At 30.3% G+C, this 10845-nt stretch overlaps 1 protein-coding gene and 1 long non-coding RNA gene across 2 annotated transcripts; one reads left to right on the top strand and one right to left on the bottom strand.

Moving 5' to 3' along the window:
- Positions 1-3719: 3719 nt before the first annotated feature.
- Positions 3720-4952, bottom strand: LOC136989132 (protein HEXIM1-like). The gene has a single exon (XM_067287233.1). The coding sequence runs from the start codon at positions 4780-4782 to the stop codon at positions 3997-3999; it is 786 nt and encodes a 261-aa protein (XP_067143334.1). The 5' UTR covers positions 4783-4952; the 3' UTR covers positions 3720-3996.
- A 151-nt stretch (positions 4953-5103) lies between these two features.
- LOC136989145 (uncharacterized) lies at positions 5104-9411 on the top strand. Its single transcript, XR_010882871.1, has 3 exons — positions 5104-5228; positions 5359-7244; positions 7324-9411. It is a non-coding gene; the product is annotated as an uncharacterized lncRNA (long non-coding RNA).
- The last annotated feature ends 1434 nt before the right edge of the window (positions 9412-10845 follow it).

Below are 10845 nucleotides of genomic sequence, written 5' to 3'. Positions count from 1 at the left end.
AGAGGGGAAGTATGATTAGAAAATTGCAATCTCAATCATTCACATATCTCATCAGACACGAGCAAAACGGAATATTGATCGATGGTTTACACTAAAGTTGGCAAGTCGAACGTAACCTAATTCATTCTTGGTTTGGCTGATAGATCTCATAGGTGAATTGAAATTGATACATACATTAAAAGAAAGGCCATAAAATCTGCTACTGTTCTTTCATCATAGTTAGGATTTGCTATAAACACTAAATAACTTGTAAATTGAATGCAAGCATCGAATCTGTCTACTGTAGAAGTTAATTAGATTGAAAGAGTATTAAAAAAATATATAAGCAGTTTTTTCTCGCTGACAGCAAGACTATTTCTAGCCTTTGTTCTGTATGGCATGAGAATTTAAACAGGAAAAAATACAACTTCAATAAATTTTTGTGCCTATCGAACTTTTACCTCACTCACAAATCCAGGAAGTAGTCATCTTATTCCTTCTGTAAACAATAATTTAAACTAATAAAATAGGATATATGTTGTTAATCATATAAAGAATATTTAATATTTAAATATTTAATAACAAAGAAACAAAAAAGATTAATTACCTTAAAAGCTATATTAAAATATTTTATTAATAAATAATTTATGCTCAATCTTACTTGAGTTTAATCTTATAAATAATATTTAAGTATTAAGTTGATTACTCGAATTAATTTATTTTTCCCAAATATCGATTAATTTATCGATAATTTAACAAATTCACATACATCTGAAAATATTATAAACACTTATAAAGTTAAAAATTATTATTGGAATTTCTTATCATATTATTTAAATTATCAATATTAAACAAAATTGAAATCTATCGAGTCGACTAACATACACGAAAAAGACAATCGAACCATTTTAAAACATCATATTTTAAAAAAATTACTTACTTTTTCCAAATAGGTCCGTACTATCTTTCCCTTCCCCTAAAAAATTTTCTTCGCTTTAAACCTGGAATATAATTTACTCGATTCCGTAGAACTTATTATTGTGAAAAGCAATTCATCTCGATCAAATCTTCCTGAAGATTTCTTTAACTTTTTCTCCTTTTGAAAAAGCTATTACAACTATTCAAACAACGATCTACAATCAAATAACAATTGTGTTAATGTTGAACTAAACACGAATATTCAACATCCATGACACCAACACGTACTGCATCTGTCTAAGCCTTTGAAAATATCTTTTATTATATATAATTATTAATACAATTATAATCTAATATAAAGTTCTTAGGTAAATACTATAGACTACTTACCTTTGATGATTATCAATGCAATTTCATTTAATTTCTATTATTGACAATCGCTGGTGAATTTTTCATTTCCCTACTGTTTGAATATAAACATAAACTCTTATTATTCGCATTTTATATGTGAATACATTACTAGTGAGGTGAATTTTTATTTTAGATCGACTATATTCAACAAGCACTTTTAAGCAACCTGCGATTTGCATGACGTCACAGAATTCCAGTTTCCAGAGCAAAGCAACCTCCACGAAGACAGAGACACGGGTGGGTGAGGGCAGACAATTCAAGTTTGCTTCACAAAGACGAGTTCATTCTACAATGGGGATTAGGGATAGGAAACAGCTGCCTTGTTTTGGTATCAAAACGGTTAATCTACAATCCAATTCGAAAACGAATGTTTATTATTATGCAATCTAAAACTTTAAAAATATTATAATTGATAAAACGTTATATAAAAGCAACGGATAATAGTTTTATATATGACAGTGACTGGTTGCTTCCATGCAGAACGATACTCAATAGGAATAGTGTGCAAGTCTCTTGCTCGTCGCGGGGTCACTAACACAGCTACGCGATTATAGGTCGGTTGCATTTGTCATTACAGATTTCCAGACACGAAACGAAAAAACACTCACCTCACACAACTAGGAAGTGTGATTCTTTTACCACCGAAACTAATGATATGATAGGGTTTCGAAGAATAACCTAATATAACGGCACATCAAACGAAAAAGACGAGGTTAAATCATATATATCATGCGGAAAATGACTGAATATTTTCTTTGATATACAAATTAAACGTTGTTTATTATAAAGCTATTCATAAATATTCCGAATCTTTGATGAATGAAACAAGCTTTAAAATTCATAATTTCCCTTGAATACGAAAGAAAATCAGTGTGTTGTTTATTTTTTTACTGTAACCAGCAACTTCGTATTTGACTAAAATATGCCACAGAAAATGAATTAGAACACTTGAAACATTAACATGACAGGTAGATGAGAACAGCACGAAGCTGTTGATCGTTCCATCTCCAGTGGCTATCCTTTATTGGAGCTAAACTGTTAATTTGAGAGATTCTAAAATGAATGTATTATTTTATAAGAAAATGTTTATGAATATACACAAAACGCAAGATTACAATACTTTCCGTCTTTGAGATTAAATGACTTAAATGAATATTCACGCAACAATACTAATCCAAATTTATTACTTTCTCTATATAAATGTAAGATGCTTTAAGTATTTTAAACATACTACTATTGTTAATTCTTAAATTGATTTACCGTACGTAACTACTTAGAATGGAAGTACTTTCGACGCTAAGTCCGTTGAGCAAGTTGCTTTGAATGGCCAAAAGACCAGATCGATAGCGACAAGCAAACATATCAAGATCGAAGCTTACCGATGACGGTATTTCTCTTTTATTAAAAAAAAAAATTCTAAAAAGAATGAGGAAAAGTTCAGGAATTGAACTCCGTTACATTCAATTACGCACCCATTAAACAGAAGCGGAACCGATTACACCATCTGTAGGATTTTAATTTAGGACGAAAGATTTATTGCACGATAGGAGAGTCGCTAAACAACACTCTTTTTTTTAATACAAATTAACAAAATCCCCTTTCGAAATCGGTCGCGACAGTAAATTCACGTTAAAAAAAAAATAAAAAAATTCACGTCCTTCACCCTCTTTCGAGCATTTTTCACTTCCAGTTGAAGTTGTCAGTTAATATGAAAATAACTTCCAATAGTTTACTTCAATATTTATATCAATTTAATTCAATAAGTCACAGATAAACATATAAAATAAATATTTTATGTAAAAAAATCTTAAAATAACTTTTTTTTGTTGCAACGTATATCAATCGATCGTACTTTCCGCGTAGTCTTCAAATTTTTTTTTTTTTTTTTTTTAGATAAGCCGCATGAATACGAGTTATCCAAAAATTTAGGTTTTCACGAAATAAAATTATTTGTACGACTCGATACAATCAAAATGGTTTGAATAATTAACAAAGCATGGACTAGCACAAAAGAAAAACTAGACTAATATAAATGTAGGGCGACAAGTTCAGATAACCGAAAACTATTGTCTAATACAACTGCATCTATTTTATTTATCGTATTCAATGCGTATATATATATAATGTTTATCTCGATTGTCATAAAGCATATGAATCGACTCAAAATATTTTTAGATACGAAATGCTTCAAATTCCGTATATTTCTAATAATCAATCATATTTAAATTTAGAAAAGAATTCTGCATATTTAATTTTAAAATTCTTCTTTTCTTACAACAGAACTCGAGGAACCGAATTTTCGAATGTTTTAAAATAGGATAAGAGAATTAATATTTTACCTCGGAGGGAAATTTTTTTAAAGCCAAAAATAGAAATAGTTTCGAATAGTTGATTATTGGTCACTCAAAAACTGGAAAGAACAAAAGTGTTTTAATCTTGACATATACACAACTCAATGACTAAATGACAATGATACGCTCTCTCCAATGAAATGGTCGTCATGTATACAAACAAATCGGTTGTCCAGATCTACTTGGTTCCAGAAACATTTGACACAATTGATGTAGAAAACAGCAACGAAAAAAATATATATATTCGTCAATTAAAAAATGAAAAAAACGTCAAACTGTAGAGAGAACTATCTACAAATGATGACGTAATTACAAAATGAATGAAATGCCGTAATTTCTAAGAAATACGATCGTTCTCGGCTACCCGACATCTTAACAATTCGTTTTCGCTTTTCAAGCGATTATTTTCATCTGTCAATTTTTTAATCTCCTCTTTGAAGATACGAACTTTCTCGAACTGATCTTCTAACACTGTTTGCACTTCTTGTTCAGCCGTTAACCTATCATTGGGACAACGCGAGGCGTTCTTCAATTGATTTTCTAGTTCTTCCACTTTATCTTCCAACAAAATATATTCTTGTACAAGTTCTGTTTTAGACATGGCATTTAAGCGCTCGGCATGAATGTTATCGTACGCTTCCGTAAACTGCTTCTGTAAGAAATCTTCCTCGTCTTCCGGCGAACTGTAATATTCGTCGGAAGAATCTACGCTATTTTCTCGGTTATTATGCCTGTGACCGTTTGGGATGTGTTCGTAATTCGGCTCTTGAACATTGTGATCTTCCATCAAGAACTGAGTAGTATTGTAAGGTGCTAACGGTTGTCCGTGAGCTAACATTTCGGCCCTAATACGATTGGCTCGAAGCGTTTCCCTTTCTTCTAATTCTCTTCTCTCCTGCCACGACATTTTATAATAAGGTTTCCACCTCCGCTTTTTCGTTTTTCCGCGTCTATGCTTTTTCTTTCGCGACGAAGCCTCCTTCTCACTCAACGTCCTACGTCCGTTTTTCTGTTTACATTCTTCGTCCAGCGGAGAATCGGTAGAGGGCGCAGTTTCTACCACACGAGACGACGTCACATACGTTGCTTTTTCTTCTGGCACCAAAACACCCAATTCGCTCATTCCTACGTCAACTAACACTGTTTCTTTGATTTAACGTCAATCTGCGAATATTAATAATTAAAGAAGAGACGACGTCCTAAAAAACTCACCATCCTCACGTCCATAAGACCACCGCACAACTGATGCCAACCACGACCCGCTCCCAGCTTAACCCGACTCTTTAGAATTGTGTAACGATTCATCAAAACCTAGTCCTTCCTAAACTTTCGTCTTTCGTTTCACATCGGTTTTAACTCGTTGCCCGATATCTCGTTTATAAACAAACAAGTATTTCTTCTACACGATATAACATCGTATTCTTATAACAAAGCAAATTTTTTGAAATGTTTTATTTAATGAGTTTTATCGTCTGGCGGAAGGATACGCGTAATCGTGCATTAGACGCTCCATCCGGTAGTGCCACCTCGTGGACGAAATCGGCCATCATGGAGCATAACTAGAACAAGGTGAGTAGAATTTTCTTGCTGATCAAATCGGTCAGTCTTACTCATGATTTTTATACACTTATAATGCTAACTACATCCATCAGTTATTATTTTATTAGTCGCTGATTTCGTGCGCACCTTTCTTCCGCAGTTGATAGGTACTCGAGCCGTCAACATCACCTGGCCGTCTTGTTGAAGGCTATTTCTGGTTTCCCAGTGGCTCGCAGTTTGGTGGATGGATGTGCCCCACCCTCGTTGCAACCTCTACCATCCGGAATCACCATCAGTCACGTACTAAAAACATCTCGTCACTTCCATCAAACATCTCACCCCCGCATCGTTTACAAAAAACAAAAATCCCCATTTCCAAAGTGAAAAAAACCCTTCCCCTATTAGAATAAAATCCATTATTGGCGTTCGATTTGCCCGTCCCGTAGCAAACAATTAAATATCGGGAAAAGTAATTAGAGCATTATTTTAAATCAAATCAATCGACACGTGTTATGACTTAAATATTTTCGGGAAGTTGGCCCAGTGAGAATGATAGATCTAGGAGGGAGAATACGGTGATAAAAAAAAAAAAACTTGCAACACCAGTTTGGTAGCTAGTTTTCTACTCAACGATGCAACAATAGATACCAGTTAATCCCAAATTCCTAATTCGGTACGATAATCTTAATTTCTTGCTAAGTCCCTTAACGAATTTTTTTTATTCTTAATTTTCTTTTTAATATGCGCTTCCTTTTTATTAAGTTTACTCCGTTGTTGCCAATCCCCGCGAAAAGCCTACGTGCAAAATTAACCAAATACAGGCAACTCGTCAGTAGCTGATATAGAAGGTCATTAATGGAGTGGACACTGCGCATGCTCTTGGAGGTGTATTCTGGTTTACAACACCTCTACATAAACATGCTCGAAAAACACAAAACGATCAACACGAAATCTGCGTAACGAAAACTTTTTTACGTAACATACTCGAAGATGATTACGAAATCAAAACACGCGATTTACGTAAAAAGTGTTAACGCGTGTATTAAGTAAGCGACATAAATATATTGTGATTATTAATTTGGTTTCTGATTTTATGTCGCTCGTTAGGGTAATTATGCCACGGTATGCAGAGCTTTGAATGATAGGAAAGGAAGTTGTTTACCGTCTTAACACTAGTGTGATTTCGAACAACGGATCATCTTACCAAGTTAAGGATAGAAACGTCTGTCATTTGTAGTTTCTCAATGTCACAGAAAATGGTTGGTCGGATTGAAATCGGTATTTCGAATCAACGAATGATAATCCATGTTATGGGGCTTATCGAGGTCTTCTCTTACACCTCTGAAAATGTTTTCTAATTATGATTTCCGTTGGCGTACTGGAAGGCGTGAAAATGGAGTTGTGTTATTCTGTAACTCGCATTCTTTCCACCTGTGTAAATATGTTAAAAGTAATATTCGGAAGGAAAGTAGACTTGCAAAATATTGGCCACTCCGTGCCTTGAGTTCAGTGGACGTTGTTCACTAAAAAGGAGAGGGAGTGTATTTTAAATAACCACCTGACCTCGAATCTGTTGAGTGAGAGTTACTGAGTAACTTTTGTTTGAAAATGAGATGCGTAACGAGTTATGTGGGTTGATAGTTTTTGTGTGGGCAGTTTTGTTGATAATCGAATACTACTTTATTTAAAATGTTTATTCTCTTTCTGATTTATAAATAGAACATTCCGACTATTAAATTTTTAGATGATAAGAAAAATCTCAACGAAAGTAGTATATTTATTTTGTAATTTTCTTATTTACGATGGCGCTGCAAGATAAATATTGTTGTGTAAGGTAATGTTAACATTTAAACAATATTGCTGATTATTGTTATTGCGGATGCGTGTCTATAGATGTTTCTTGATTATTTTAATCATTTAAAGAAAATATATCATTCACTTAATGCCGTATTATAAATTAATTGAACGCATTATTTTATTGGAGGACTTTGTAGAATATCAATGATAAATCAAATTTTTATTGCAAGATGGGAAATATATCAAGGTGTAAGTATATTAATAAGTAATATTCGATGTAATTTTTTGTCTTCTCTTTGAATAGAATAATCATTCGAATTTTTAATAGATTCTTTGGAATATTAAATGTATTTGGAAGGATCAAAATGTTCAACATACAATTTTATGTAAACCACGAATGTTTAATATTCGATATTTAATAGAAAACTAATCAATTTAATGATTTTAAAAGTGATAATATCGATTTTTAATTATTTAATAAGTAGGCCTTACTTTGATGACGTCGATCCTTACCTCCATAGTGAAAATGTTTCTACTATTTTGAAAATAAAGGTGGTAGTAATCTTTTTAAAGTAAATAATTAGAACGATATTTTTGATTTATCGTAGCCCAACAAATGTATAAATGTTATGAGTGTAGTTCATATTTTAATTTTAGTTTTAAGAATATTTAAAATTTATAAATTACATTATTCTACAACTAGATTAGAACTAGAAATAGCCTATTCTAGATTATTCATAGCTCGTATACACATTATTCTAGTTATATTTTTAATAGAATATTTCCAAATTAGAAAAAGAAAAAAAGAAAAAATTCAATAGTAACTAATAGTTACATATAATTAACTTCTAAAAAGTTAGAAAATTTTTCATTGTTTGCAAATTGTTAAACAACAATACATTTTGAACTTAAATTTTTTTCAATGATGTAATAATAAATGTAAATATTCTGATAAAGTGTATGTTTGTTTTTGTTAGACAAAAACTATTTCCTGAAAATCTTGAATGTTTTTGCTCATGCCATAAAAATTTCACTTAAAAAAGTATTGCATGATAATGCAGCGAAATGAGTGCTGGGGGGAAAAATGTATTGATAGTAAAGTATATACTATATTTATCGCCATCTAGCGAGGAAACTCGATACTATACCATATTAACATATTTTTCATAAATGCATTTCATTCTTTAAACAAATTAAACATCAATTTTAGTACTTTTTCATTGGACGCAAAGCCAAAATGAAATATATATATATATATACGAATATTAATTGTGAGCGAGTTTTAACGAAAACTGTTATGGAATTTCAGTTATGAAATTGCACCTTAAAAAACTTAAAAATTGGAAGAGTAAACTGTTAACGTTAAAATAAATCAGTCGAACTATAATTAGATTTCTCAAATATTTTTCGAGAATTTGGTATGTACTGAAGTTCAAGCAGCAGTTCCTTCCTTCGCATATCAGCTGCGGAATAATAATCCGAGGATTTTGATATTTCCCAACCTCTATGTGCTATACAGCCAGGAAACCTGTTCCTGTGCTTCATCAAGGTCAAAGGGACCTGTTAGCGTGTCAGGAAGACTTCGTATCTTTGATTACAGGGATGCATCTATTCTGCGATGCTCTAAGAAAAGGGACTAAGTGGAAATCCACTGCACGGTTATAGTATTGAACGCATTAAATTTAATTACAATATTAATTTATGTCTTTGTCTGTACCTTAAACAATATTAATTTTGTTTATCTAATATGCATTAATATAAGGAATATTTAATTCAAAATTTATTGATAATCGTAAAATTTGAACAGAAGTTTCTCTCTTCGCGATGAATCCTATAATTCTTCTTTTCTCTGCATTTAATATTTGAAATGCTTTTTTTATCGTTCATTATTCTTTGACTCGTACTATTTGAAGGTACTGTACCCTTATCTGTGCCTCTAGCAGAATCACTGCATACATACATGACGACTTTTTCAAATCGCTAGGGAAAGGGGAACTCAAACCAATAACAAGCTTGAGGTAGCTCAGAGTAAAGACATTTTTTGATGAAGCCACGAATGATTGGTCAAAAATCATATCTTTTAAAAAATAAATTTAAAAAAATATATCCAATGATTTCATTTAATGAGAAGCAATAAACGACAGATGTTTCTATTTTCGACTTTTTCTAATTTACTTTTTTTTTTTTCCTTTCGTTTACATTCTTAATATTTCTAATGCGCTGTTATCTCTCTAATTTTTTCTCGCTTATGAATACTTTTGAAATAAAATTAAATCAACTATCAATTTGTAATATTTTGAAATGCATAAAATTATAAAATAAGATCAAATATAATCATATTTTGGTTCACGGTTCCGTAACGTTTTGGTATATATTTATAATATAATATAAAATATACATAAACTTATTAATGAACATGAGTTAAATGTATATATATATATATATATATATATATATATATAGTATATATTTATAAATATATATGTATATGTATACTTATTTGAAATTAAATTACAAGTTATATTATTTAATGGTTTGTATTTAAAAATCATTAATATTACATGGGATAGAAAGAAGTTAAATTTATTCTATGAATATAAAAATAAATGTAGAGAAATAGCGTGCAGCATCCTACTTGAATGAATAGTCGTTTCGAAAATAAAATATTTACAATTTTCACTGAAGCTTTTAAAGCCTAATTAACTTTTCATTCAGTTAAATATTTCGAATAAACATTCTTTTTGTTTTATTAAAGAAGTAGCTTATCGCCAATATTATGCTAAATTGTTATCGGTCATTGATTACTCTTTTAGATGTATTTGTTTGTTTAGTTGATAGGGCATATACGTCATTTTATCTTTAACGCTTTAGAACAAAAATTTTAAATACTAATTTATTTCGAAATGTAATCAAAATTGCATATGTATATGGTATAATGGGTATACACCAGTAATAACACAGATAAACTTTGAGGTTATACGTTCAGTCGTTTTTGAACCCAATCAACTGATAGAGAAAGTCAAGATATAAGAGATTCTTGTCAATCAATATATTTTTTTATCTAGTTATTAAAACAATTAGGCGAGAACTAATGGCAAAATTCAAATAGGCCTCACTCCATGAATAAATTTAATTTAATATAAAAAATAAATTGCTGTATATTTTTCTTTTTTTAAACAACGAATAAAAATCGTATAATTAATTTTTTTTAATACACATTCGATATTTCCACTACTGATATACAGTAAATCTGATAATGTAATAATAATAATTTTATTGGCATTGTTTGAAAGATTTAATTCTTCTATGGATAAAAATATATCTGTCCTTTATTTTATTTTTCCTTTATTTATAGAAATTAGGTAACAATCCAAATAATCCTAATCAAGATTATCCAACAAATCTGAGTATAATGAATTCTAATAGTTTTTTAGTACGTTTAAATTTAATGGAATTTTATCTATTCTGTTTTATATTTTATATAAAAAAAGAATTACGGTATATTTAATATATATATATATAGGCTATATATTAGGATTATATATAGGAATATAAAAAAATATTCTACTATATATATATATATAGTGGAAAATTTTTTTTATAATTCTGTCTAATAATTCTGCGTTAACAATAACGCATAAGAATCTATTCCTTAATTGCTTTCAAAGTAAACGTTTGAATATCTTGATAAATATATAGTTAAATATTCATTTTCAAGTTAGATTAAAAACAGAAAATATTTTTAAAAGTAAATAAGGTATTTTGTGTTTAGAGGATTTCTTTAAAGTAAGTAATTTATTTACTTCAAATAAGATAAGTTTATCAGTCATTTAATTGTGATTTTTACTAA

Source organism: Centruroides vittatus, unplaced genomic scaffold, assembly GCF_030686945.1.
Source record: "Centruroides vittatus isolate TY-2023 unplaced genomic scaffold, ASM3068694v2 scaffold_435, whole genome shotgun sequence".
NCBI lineage: Eukaryota > Metazoa > Arthropoda > Arachnida > Scorpiones > Buthidae > Centruroides > Centruroides vittatus.
This window is presented reverse-complemented; position numbering and strand designations above follow the sequence as displayed.